At 41.6% G+C, this 12,246-nt stretch overlaps 1 protein-coding gene across 3 annotated transcripts in view; it reads left to right on the top strand.

The window, feature by feature from the left end:
• PIWIL1 (piwi like RNA-mediated gene silencing 1) overlaps window positions 1-11,666 on the top strand; it is a 29,998-nt gene extending 18,332 nt beyond the window's left edge. For all 3 annotated transcript variants that reach the window (XM_073789921.1, XM_004329635.4, XM_073789922.1), the window contains 9 exons: window positions 198-385; window positions 750-822; window positions 2,324-2,524; window positions 2,638-2,741; window positions 3,907-3,977; window positions 4,137-4,290; window positions 8,116-8,241; window positions 10,418-10,565; window positions 10,722-11,666. In XM_073789921.1, the coding sequence (XP_073646022.1) occupies window positions 198-385; window positions 750-822; window positions 2,324-2,524; window positions 2,638-2,741; window positions 3,907-3,977; window positions 4,137-4,290; window positions 8,116-8,241; window positions 10,418-10,565; window positions 10,722-10,838 (1,182 nt within the window). In that variant the 3' untranslated portion in view covers window positions 10,839-11,666. The remainder of the gene's footprint in view (window positions 1-197; window positions 386-749; window positions 823-2,323; window positions 2,525-2,637; window positions 2,742-3,906; window positions 3,978-4,136; window positions 4,291-8,115; window positions 8,242-10,417; window positions 10,566-10,721) is intronic.
• The last annotated feature ends 580 nt before the right edge of the window (window positions 11,667-12,246 follow it).

The following is a 12,246-nucleotide window of genomic DNA, read 5'->3' as shown; positions in this document are numbered from 1 at the left end:
AAGTTGACATAACCCTTTGAGTACATTTTTGTATCTTTTTTCCCCTCACTAAGGGCATTTCGTCTGTCACTGCAGTTCAAATTTAAGAGTAGTACTCCGAGGTTTAGACTATGCCACGGTAGAATTGTTGAAGACTTTCTGGCTTTATCACCGAGAACTTACAATGGAATTTACAGTGTCTCTGAACTTTCTTCTAGTTTGATTACAGTCCACAGTTTGCAGATTGGTCAAAGGAAACAAGAGGTGCACCATTAATTAGTGTTAAGCCACTAGATAACTGGCTATTGATCTATACTCGAAGAAATTATGAAGCAGCCAATGCGTTGATACAAAATCTATTTAAAGTTACACCAGCCATGGGCATACAAATGAAAAAAGCAGTAATGTAAGTTTATCAAGTCATTTCTACTCTGAAAATTGATTAGCAGTCATTTGGAGGGTGTGGGAACTCAAACTGTTACTAAAGCTATCAGAAACATGAGATGATCTTAGAGGTCTGATACAGCTCCCTGTAAGGTGGACGCAGAACCGTACCTGAGTCACTGAGGGTGGAGGGAGGATGGGCCGGACTGTCGCTCAGACTCGCGCTCCTGCGAGTTAGAAGCAGCCTTTTGACTGCACGGCTGCGCCTGGTGTTTTATTTCACGTTTTATACAGAAGTGTTTTGTGTGTTATAATCTGTAGGAACCTTTACCACACAGTACGGTTTTTGTTTCTTTCTGAATGTTGATCACGTATTTCCATTCCAGGATTGAAGTGGACGATAGAACTGAGGCCTATTTAAGAGTCTTACAGCAGAAGGTCACGTCAGACACCCAGATAGTAAGTAGCTACGTGATGCGGAGGCAGTTGACCTGGAATCAGTTGTTGTAAGTCTTAGAACTTGAGTCCGTTGTTGTAAATGTGATAATTAGGTTCCCAAACCGGTCAGGAAATACGTGCTTGACCTAAGATGGCTGAGTTAATGCGGCTCTACCTGTGCGCCTAGGAGCTGTTGTTGTGCACTGTGAACAGTGAGCAGGGGGTGGAGAACAGCAAAGCCATCTCGAATTTACCGGGACTCAGACGCTTCAATTATTCTAGAAAATCTGGGGGGAGAAAAGGCACAAGAGTGAAAAACAGTACCTAGCTGTTCAGCACACACAGTATAGTTAGGGTATCTGTGGTTACACTTAAGTATAATGAATGAGGTGGCAAAGACAAATTTAATGATAAACAGCATATCTGTGTTACTTTAAACCCAAGAAATGAATTGGCTTCTTCTAATGGATTCCTTTTAGTCCTTTATCTCATACTTAAACGCCACAGGCAAATTGCTGTCAGGTTGTCTGGAATAAGAGAGACACCTAGGGTAGGAAAGTGATTTTATTGGGGGCCATGGAAAGAAAGATAAGAATCTGAGAATATAAATTGGAGAAGACAGCAATGAGTTAAAGAGCTGGATTCAGCTCCAAAACGTAAACTTGAATCCTCAGAATTTGGGCAGGTGTGGGTGGCTTGGTTGGTTGGTTGGTTGGTTGATTTTCCAGCTGTTTTGCGATGTACTTGACATGTAACATTGTGTGAGTTTTAAGTGTACAGCGTGATGACTTGATACGTGTACGTATTGTGAAATGATGACCACACAGGGTTAGTTAACACCTCCATCACCTCACATAATTACAGTTCTTTTTGTGTATGTGGTGGTAACAGTCAAGATCCACTTTCTTAGCAACCTTCAAGTATATAATACAGTACTGTTAACTGTGGTCACCATGCTGTATGTAGAGTAGATGCTCAGAGCTTAGCGTTTAGCTGGAAGCTTGTGCCCTTTGACCAACACCTTCCCGTTTGGGGCAGGGGTCTGCTTAGGTCAGGTGCTTCAGCTTCCCCAGCAGTGCCCATGGACTTCCTAGGAAGTTTCATAGTTTGATCATATTCTCAAGCCAGAGCTTTAAAAGTTTAAAAGCCGTGATTCTCGGTGGGTCATGAGTAAGAAAATCGTGAGCATTTTAGGAAATCTTTTATTTGTCCACCTACAGGCTACCACTAACTTGTTTTGCCCTATTCCCTCCCCCTGCAGTGTTCCAAGCTGGCAGTAGAGCATTTTTAACTAAGTTCTCCAGTTTTGAATGATTGGCTTAACGTGCTTTCTTTATTAGTATCTATCACCTAGTTGAACGTGATGGGCATTAGCTAAAAGTTAATGTCATACTTACTAGCTACATGGCAGAGATGAATAGTAAAGTCAGTGATTTTGTGGGTTTGGTTTCCTGTCTTCTTCCTTGAACTTAATTATCAGTTTCCTAATTCTTTGTAATGAGGGCGTTTTGTTCATGTTTAGGTGGTTTGCCTGCTGTCAAGCAGTCGGAAGGACAAATATGATGCTATTAAGAAGTACTTATGTACAGATTGCCCTACTCCAAGTCAGTGTGTGGTGGCCCGAACCTTAGGCAGACAACAGACTGTCATGGCCATTGCTACAAAGATCGCCCTGCAGATGAACTGCAAGATGGGAGGAGAGCTTTGGAGCGTTGATATGCCTGTAAGTTTGATTTAATTGGTGGATAAAAGTTTTCATTGTTATTTAAGAAAAGTGGATTTTTTAAATACTGCTGGTATTCTGTTGTATCTAACATTACGATGTTTTTGTTGAAGCTGAAGCTCGCCATGATAGTTGGCATTGATTGTTACCATGACACCGCAGCTGGACGGAGGTCAATTGCGGGCTTTGTAGCAAGCATCAATGAAGGGATGACCCGGTGAGTGGGCTTTGGTAGCCGCAGATTAACTGTAGACATACGCAACACAGCCCACGAGTCCAGGGGCCAGTGTCTGGGGAGGACAGGGGTTGTGTTAATTCTTTACCCTGATTTCTCTTACGTTAGATCCAGTAAAAGAGAAAAGTTAGAAAAGGAAACCAGTTATTAGCTACCCTACCATTTTTAATGTCTTTCACTGGCCCTTAACCTGATGTAGCGGTCAGATTGCGTTTCAGGTTATTTTATTATTTGTATTTGCGGGGAGGATGCATCTCTTTAAATGTGACTGTCTCTAAAAACTTCTTTAATAATTTTATTGACCACTGAATGTAATTTCAAGTTGTCATGTTAACTTTATTTTGGAAAACCCACTTGAGTTTACCCAGTCACTTGTATTTCAACATAGTGAAATTATTTTTCAGTGCTTTTCTTAGAACTAATAGAATTGCCAAGAATAGGAAGAATGAAACTTGAAGCATTGATGTGTTAGCGTTACTAATGGGCATATTTCAAGGTGTTTTATCTTTTAGAAAAGTATCTTTTATCAAGAGTATAGTAGTAAGAGTGTGCTTCTGTGTTTTTTTTTTATAATATTCTTTTTTTTTTTAAACCCCACATTTGTTTATTTATTTATTTTTGGCTGTGTTGGGTCTTCGTTTCTGTGCAGGGGCTTTCTCTAGTTGTGGCGAGCGGGGACCACTCTTCATCGCGGTGCGCGGGCCTCTCACTATCGCGGCCTCTCTTGTTGCGGAGCACAGGCTCCGACGCGCAGGCTCAGTAGTTGTGGCTCACGGGCCTAGTTGCTCTGCGGCATGTGGGATCCTCCCAGACCAGGGCTCGAACCCGTGTCCCCTGCAGTAGCAGGCAGACCCTCAACCACTGTGCCACCAGGGAAGCCTGTTCTGTGTGTTTTGAGGTGTAAACTTAGGAGGCAGCTCTGGCTTAAATTTTATTTTCTTCTCAGTGATGGAATTATGGGACTGATTTATAATGAAAGAAAGCTTTATGAAGATTTCCTGTATCTTGTAACCCTTCTGCTTAAGATTTCAAAAAGGAAGTTAAAGAACATGAATGGCTAAGGGTAACATAGATATAGCATGATTCAAAAGTGAAGAACTTCTAGACAGTTGCATTCTCACCACGGCCATGTTTTTTCTCTGAATAGCTGGTTCTCTCGCTGTGTATTTCAAGATAGAGGGCAAGAGCTAGTAGATGGGCTCAAAGTCTGCTTGCAAGGTGAGTCTCCTGTTGTGGTTTCCGTCTGCCCTGTGAATTAGAGTCTTCAAGAGATTGTCTTAAAGCTATGTTTCCGATAAAATCCTGTGCCCAGAATTTGGTAGAAGCACATTTTTGTTCTGTGTTATTGTAGTTAACACTTGTCTGGCTTTCTTTCAGCTGCTCTGAGGGCTTGGAATAGCTGCAATGAATACATGCCTAGTCGGATTATCGTGTATCGGGATGGCGTAGGAGACGGTCAGCTTAAAACGTTGGTGAACTATGAAGTACCACAGTTTCTGGATTGCCTAAGATCTGTTGGTAGAGGTTACAAGTAAGCATGCAAAATGTAATCATTTTCTCTTTATAAAATTACTCTTTCGTATCTTTGAAAATAATGTCACAGGGTAAACCGGTGAGAATCTAACCTTACAGGTGCGGTCAGGCTTGAGGTAATGGAAGAGGTTTGGGTTGGGGGGGTGTCTTGTGGAGAATTTTTCGTGGAGGAGGGGCAGGCTGGAAATGTAGAGCGGGAGCTCCTTCAAGGAATGACGCATGGAGATGCCTTACCGATCGTCTGCCGCCGCCTTTTCTCTCCTAGAGCCTTGAAGTACGAGGGTCTGACTATCCCAGTACAGCCGTAGGCATCCACAGAATTGGTTACTGGAATATGTATTCCAGATAGTCTTAACTTTGTTTCTACCTCATTGTACCATGAACGCTTGTTTGATTTCTGTGTGAACTCAGCTGGACTGGTGCTTGGTGGGTAAGATGTTGGGCGTGTGTTTGGTGTCACAGGGGAGATGGTTCCACTTCGCCCTGTTAGGCGGCCTGCAGAACCCAGGGCAGCTAGTGCTCCTCGTACCTGAGCGCTGCCCGTGTCCTCCTTTGAAAGCGGTACTGGGCTTCGCCTTCCTCTGCTCTCCTACAGAGGTCATTGCTCGTGCTATTTGGCAGTAAACTGCATACCATCTCAAGACAGCTGTTTTAATAAGTTACGTTGTTTAACTTTTGCTGTTTTCTTTATCAGATTGTAAGGAAGTCCAGATCAGGGACTGTTTAGTAAGAGCTGAGCGCATAACGTATTAAAGATTTGTGGATTTGATTTTTAAGGATACTTAGAAAATCCAGGAGACCTGTTTATATGTGCTTGCACGTGCATGTTTAAACACTGATTATTTTTGCCAGACTTTTTCAGCCGGTATTTGTTATCATTATAAAAAATGAGGGATTTTGAAAGTCATTTGGCTGTACTTGGGCTCGCTGTGATTTATAGGCCCATGGGAGGAGCATAAGAGCTTGTTTCTAGCTGAATTGCAGAGTGCTTCCAAGTCTTCTCTGGCCAGATTCTGAAAGGCCCCTTCTAAGTGTTGATTCTCCACGTTTCTCAAAATGAGATCGTTATGCCAGTAAGTTCTCAGAGCATGTCGGGGGTGTTTTTTATCTCTTGTGAAGTAATTGTGTTTCAGATTAAAATGCTAATAGGCATTTTTTAATACTTTGTAAATGAAGGTTAATGTTCTTTCCTGTCATCTTAAAATCCCTAGTGCTTGTATTTTCTCATTAAAATAATGGTATTTATTTTATTTTGGTTTTTGAAGTTTTATAAGCCTTAAATTGTGTTTTTTCCCTTAGATTTTCTGTCCTTCTGGGGAGGGGTGATGTGGTGGAAGGGAGTAGAGGAAGGGCTCAGATGGACCACTGCTTTCTTAGGTATTTTTTTAGTTGTTTACTACTTTAGCACTCAGAATTTTCTAGTCTTAGCTGCTTTTTTTCTCATATCTAGAGAAAAAGAAAATTTCAAGAAGTGAAGAGTAGAGGTAATAGTGCAAGTTCATCTTATTTCCTTAGGCTGAATATTTGGGATACTGGGAACATAACACTGTTGTCCCTGCTGGGGCCTGCATCTCTGGTTCTTTGAGTCTTTTGAGCCCTTTGGGTTGGGTCCCAGAAGGACTGGCAGCAATAGTTCTCAAAGAGGAGACTCTAGCCCTATAAGTGAGTATCTGTGAACAGGGTCCTCCTCTACAGGGGGGTGGAACTGGGCCTGAGGAGGCTGGGATTTCCTGCTCAGCTTCCCTTTAGCGAATAGGAACCCACGTTGCAGGGAAGGAGGGTTTAGATCGATCGCTTGGACTAGTGTGTAACAGACGGTTGCACGAAGTAGGTTTCACGGTGTGCATCGCGCCGTTGTTTGGCGGCTGCAGAGATCAGTGGTCAGGAGCCGTATGTCTGAAATCAGTCGGGTTAATCCCAGCTTTGCCTTCACCTGTGAAACGGGCGGCAGCTTAACCAAGGTTGATGAAAGGAGTAAGTCAGGGTGTTTAATGTACTTCACACAGTGCCCAGTAAGCGCTCAGTAAGCAGTAGGTGATGCATCTAGAAACAAGTTTGGAGCTGTCTGCAAAGTAAAACAATACCCAGGAATTGCTCCTCACTTCGAAGAGATGCAGAGTTTGGGCTGTAATGTTTGTAGTTACCTTTTTGTTTTTTATCCTTTCTGTTTTGTCCTATTTGTTTTTTAATTGAAATGTTGATGTTAACTTTTTATAAAGATGCGTCATGGATTAGTTGATTTAGAATGTTTGGTATAGGAGCAAATCAAAGAGTCACTTTAGTATACTTTGACTTTTTTTCTTTTTTTTTTTTTCGGCTGTGTTGGGTTTTTGTTGCTGCGCGCGGGCTTTCTCTAGTTGCGGTGAGCGGGGGCTACTCTTCGCTGCGGTGTGCGGGCTTCTCATTGCGGTGGCTTTTGTTGCGGAGCACGGGCTCCAGGCACGCGGGCTCAGTAGTTGTGGCGCACGGGCTTAGTTGCTCCGCAGCATGTGGGATCTGCCCACAGCAGGGCTCGAACCCGTGTCCCCTGCATTGGCAGGCGGATTCTCAACCACTGCACCACCAGGGAAGCCCCACTTTGTCTTTTGATTCCTGAGACTGTGGCTCTGTTATACCCAGATGTGCTGTAGCTGGGCAGTGAGAGGTCTATTGTACATGGAGATGGTGATATTCCTAAAAACTTCTTCCATTTACTTAAGTAGAATCGCCTTCCTGCCCCTTGTATATTTGGTTACTTCTACCGTGAAGGAGCACATTAAGTTTATGACTGAACAGAAGTTCCCATCTGGGGATCTTTCAGACCATCAGTCCAGACAGTGTGTTGTGAACGACCTACCCAAGTCAGACATTACCAGCCAGGTCCATACCGCATGTGAAGCCCTCTGCTTCCCAGGGTTAGAATACAGTATATTTATGCTCTTAAGGAACTAATGTTCTAGCTGGAAAAAGAGCACCGGAAACTTGAGGTGCTGAAAATCATAATAGTCGAGGCTTATTACGTGCCAGCACCGAGCGAAGTGCTTAACGTGTTCTAATTCAGTTACTCCCAAGTGGATGTGTGTATACAGTGTGACTGTGTCAGACAGTGAACTTGAAATGAACCTTTAAGAGATGGATAGGAAGGGTATTCAGGCTGAATGCATACTGGCAGTTACAGGGCTGCCCTCAGGAGAGTCAAAAGGCTTGTAGAGGCAGTGGATCGAACGTGACACAGAGCTGAAAGCTCCCTAGGCCAGAGGAGTTCAGTCTTGACATGGGAAACCACCTGCAGAATTGGGCTGGGGAGGGAGGGGGGAAACGGCAGTATTCTGGTACTGCTGTGTGGCGGGCTGAGGAGTGGCTGAGCCGGGAGAGACAAGAGATCCCCGATATGTTGTCAGCCAGTCATTTTGAAAGGCAGGAAATTAGGCTTTGAGACTGCTCAAATTAGCTTACCTGTCAAAGATTTGAGAGTTAATATCTTACTTTCTACATAGAAGAAAATGCCCACCGAAAAGGCTTTCAAACTGTTAACTTTAAAAACATGCTGGGTTTAACATTTTCGTGAGACAGGTATGTCATATGCTTGGTTTAATGATGAAACATCTACATGACCTTGAGTCACAGGGCCCAAATATGCCATTTTATTTTCTACTCACAGTATTTTCCTGGCCGTAACTCCACGCCCTTACAAGTTGTGGAATCTTCCTTCACAACTGGGATAGCTAGTATGCCCCAAGAGGGATGTGCGTTTCCTTTTAAATGGAGTGTATGAATGTATGAATGCTTCAGTGCCCTGAAAATATGACTGACTAAATGCAGTTACATTCATCACCGTCTTAAGCCCAAGACTAACGGTCATTGTGGTGAAGAAACGAGTGAACGCCAGATTTTTTGCTCAGTCTGGAGGAAGACTTCAAAATCCACTTCCTGGAACAGTTATTGATGTAGAGGTTACCAGACCAGAATGGTAAGTTCTGTATTAGATGAAGATTGGTTTCTGTTTTGTTCTTTAGCATAGCCTCTGTACTTTATCACCTTTAACACATTTACTTGATAGTTCTTATATTTTATTTCTTATAAATACTAAAGTCTTTCATTAGTTTGATCTAATAATGCCCATGATTTACTTAGTCTCTGAAATGGTGAACAGAGGTTTCTGTGCCATCTCTCTCTGGGGGAAGCGGGTTATTGTTTGTGGTATTAGTTATACAGCCTGAGTTTAAGAACAGCTGCTCTAGATTGCTTTTGCATTTTTTTTTTTTTTTACATATGTAACCTCATCCATAGATGGTTGTTTTCCAATCAAAATTTTTAGATCTGTAATGCACTTAGTTACCCACAGGTCAGAAAGTGTCATCTGAAACACAGTTGCAGGTAGAAAAGTGGCTTCTGAGCAAACACTTTTTATGTAACCGGGAGCTGCACTCTGCTGTAAGAAAGCCAGCTAGAACCTTCAGGGGCACACGGTAATGATCTTATTAGCACACGAGGGTTCAACTGTAAACTCACGAAATTTGGTTCCTCGAAAACCCCTTTGTGGGGAATGGAGTACAAGGCAGCAAGTCATGTTCACGAAGGCAAGTCATTGGTCAGTCCACATGAACGCCCTCTTCATGAGAGTGAACAGCTGTGGTGCTTTTGTCTTCATATATACATTTTTGGAGCTCTTTTTAAAAAGGGCAACTTTAATCAGGGTAAAGTGTCAGCCTAGGTGCAAAGTTTAAATGTGGAATGCTTCTCCTGTATGAACCTTAGGTAGATGAGGCGTTACTGTACTAAATTTATGTAGACAAATGATAATACAGATTTTGGTTCTGTTTAGTCCTGTTATCTGACAATGTATAGACATTTTTATTTCAAGATGCATTATCTTGGATTGTGTCTTTCTCTCAGGCAGGTGTTAGTTATCAGAAGGATTCTAACCTGTTGGGGAAAATCGTTGAAGGAGGAAGACAGAATGGCTAAGATAGTAACTAAGATATTACAATTTCATTTCCTGTAGGATCTCTTTAATGATTCAGAGTGGCCTCATGATACTTCTAACATTACTACTACTCTGATAACCAAAGCTCAGGTGTAACATTGACCTAAAGACATAATTTTTTTTTAACAATTTGGGTAAAATCCAAGTTGAACTATAAAGTATGAAAAAATTTGATTACTTTTTACTAGATTTTTTTTTTTTTTTTTTTTTTTTTTTTGGTGATACGCGGGCCTCTCACTGCCGTGGCCTCTCCCGTTGCGGAACACAGGCTACGGACGCGCAGGCTCAGTGGCCATGGCTCACGGGCCCAGCCGCTCCGCGGCATGTGGGATCCCCCCGGACTGGGGCACGAACCCGTGTCCCCCGCATCGGCAGGCGGACTCTCAACCACTGCACCACCAGGGAAGCCCTAGATGTTCTTTAAAACTTAACAGCTGCCGTTACTACTCAGATACTTGGCGAAGCCCACTTTGAACGATAATAACGTGCTTAAACTGGGAACAGGTTTTGATTCTAGCTCTTTTGTGATTTGTCTGTTCTTTTGGGCAAGTCATTTAACATTTCTGAAACCCTCATTTTGCTAAATAACCGTAATCTGTTGTAGATCAATTCTGATTTTAAAATTTGTCTAGTTTCAATGGACATAATAAATTACAGTTAATTTCTTAATATCTGTATCAGGTCAGATTACAATATCTCTGGATTGATGTTTAATTGGTACCAAAAAAATGAAAAAACAAAACAAACAAACAAAAACCCTGATGTTCCTTTACGTTTGCACTACTTGGTTCTTGATTCTAGAGCCTGTTGCTGTGCAGTCGTCTCCCCCAGATGTGGAGTGGAAACAGTGACCCGGCACAGTGGCACCGTCATAGTTAGCAGCCGTGTCAAATGTTTGTTAATGCCCCGAGGCATCAATGATAGATATTTAAAAATATAAATAATAGTAGTATCTTAAACCTCTTTCACACACAAGCATTCCAAAATGGTTCATGAATAACAAGTTCTGAATTCAAGGAAGCATATTATGTTTTGAGAAGATTAGGTCACATTTTAGTATACCGGATCTTTTCACTGTAAGAAACTTGAATCATCTTAATTTTAGCTTTCAAAAAGATGAGCCTTACACCCGTGTGTTTCTTTCTTTTGTAATTTCCAGGTATGATTTCTTTATCGTGAGCCAGGCAGTGAGAAGCGGCAGTGTTGCTCCCACACATTACAACGTCATCTATGACAGCAGTGGCCTGAAGCCAGACCACATACAGAGGTTAACTTACAAGCTATGTCATATCTATTATAACTGGCCAGTAAGTATTTTTTTAATCAATGTTTATTCACGTCAATGAGATTCATTTTTCAAAATGGAATTGCTATGTTGTCTAAGGCTTTTACAGTTTAATACCGAGGTTTCAGTTTAGAGAGCTAGATTCAGAGTAACAGAACCTTTTCTTTTCCCGCTGAAGGGCATCATCCGTGTTCCTGCCCCTTGCCAGTATGCCCACAAACTGGCTTTCCTCGTTGGCCAGAGCGTTCACAGAGAGCCCAGCCTGTCACTGTCAAATCACCTTTACTACCTCTAACCTACAGGAAGAAGACAAGATGTAGCGGTTTGTTTTCTTTGTGAAATTATAACTTTGGGATTTTTTGAAGCTTTTATTTTTTAACTGTTATCTTTCCAGGTGAAACTTGGGAAGGAAATTAGGAGATCTAGAGTCTTATTTCTAACAGTGCTATTAACTGACTTATTTTTATTTTATAGGTAAAAATTAGGATTTTATATTTTATCTTGTTTGATTCTCATAAATAGGTTGTGAGGATTTTTTGTTTTGAAAAAAAATGTGGATAAGATGCTTTGTATTATTAACAGACTCTTAAAATATTGGAAAAGTTGGGATTTACTTGAAATTGCTTTCAGGAGTGAGCAAGTCCTACTTGTAAGGCTATATTAACCTTATTTTTGAAATATTTATTTTGAATTTAAAGGAGAGAAAAGGCATAAAGTGGAGGCTCAGTACAATCGTACGGTAGGATTTTATTTGAGCGTCTGATGATCTCATTTTAAAGAAGAAGCTGCCATTAAATAACCTATACAAGGTATAGGGAAGGCGTGAGACTGTGGAGAAATAGGCTTATTTTTATTTCATTTTTGGGGCTAGGTGTTATGGGGGTTAAAAAAGAAGATAGTTGAGGGCTTCCCTGGTGGCGCAGTGGTTGAGAGTCTGCCTGCCGATGCAGGGGACACGGGTTCGTGCCCCGGTCCGGGAAGATCCCACATGCCGCAGAGCGGCTGGGCCCGTGAGCCATGGCCGCTGAGCCTGCGCGTCCGGAGCCTGTGCTCTGCAACGGGAGAGGCCACGATAGTGAGAGGCCCGCGTACCACAAAAAAAAAAAAAAAAAAAAAAAAAGAAGGTAGTTGAAAGTTTTAAATTTCTGTCCAAAGATACATTTTAAGACTCCTTAATGAAAGAGGCCAGTAGTCTATATAAACGTTACTTTTTGTTTTGCAACTGGGACATCACGCCATTTGTTATAAAATAAAATTGCAGTGATTGTCATCTTATTTGAATATAACAGTGAGTTTTTGTTTTTACTGAAAGCATATGCGTTTTCTTTCCATTTATTATATTTTTTAAAACTGCTGGAGAGTACACTCAGAGGACACAATTCCATTTATAAAAGCTAAATTTGGGTTACTTACGAACTTCAGAGTAAAACTGTCAGGAAATGCTGCAACCTCAAAATTAACAGTATAAGACTGGAAATCCTTAACTTGTAAGAAAATGCAGACTAAGAAGTCTGTGTTTTTGTGAAGTTGATAATTGTAATAATTCACATCTACACAATTGTAGGACTTTTCAGGGAATTTTGCAAAGAGCAGGCTCGAAGTTAATGAGTGATTGTATGCCATGAGAACACCTTTACACGTTGCTTGCAAGCGTGATGAGTGTAAACCTTAGTGATCATACACGAGCTACAGGAACTATGATT

Source organism: Tursiops truncatus, chromosome 13 (assembly GCF_011762595.2).
Source record: "Tursiops truncatus isolate mTurTru1 chromosome 13, mTurTru1.mat.Y, whole genome shotgun sequence".
NCBI classification, from domain to species: Eukaryota; Metazoa; Chordata; class Mammalia; order Artiodactyla; family Delphinidae; genus Tursiops; species Tursiops truncatus.
Note: the sequence above shows the minus strand (reverse complement) of the source record. Positions and strands in the feature narration are given on the sequence as shown.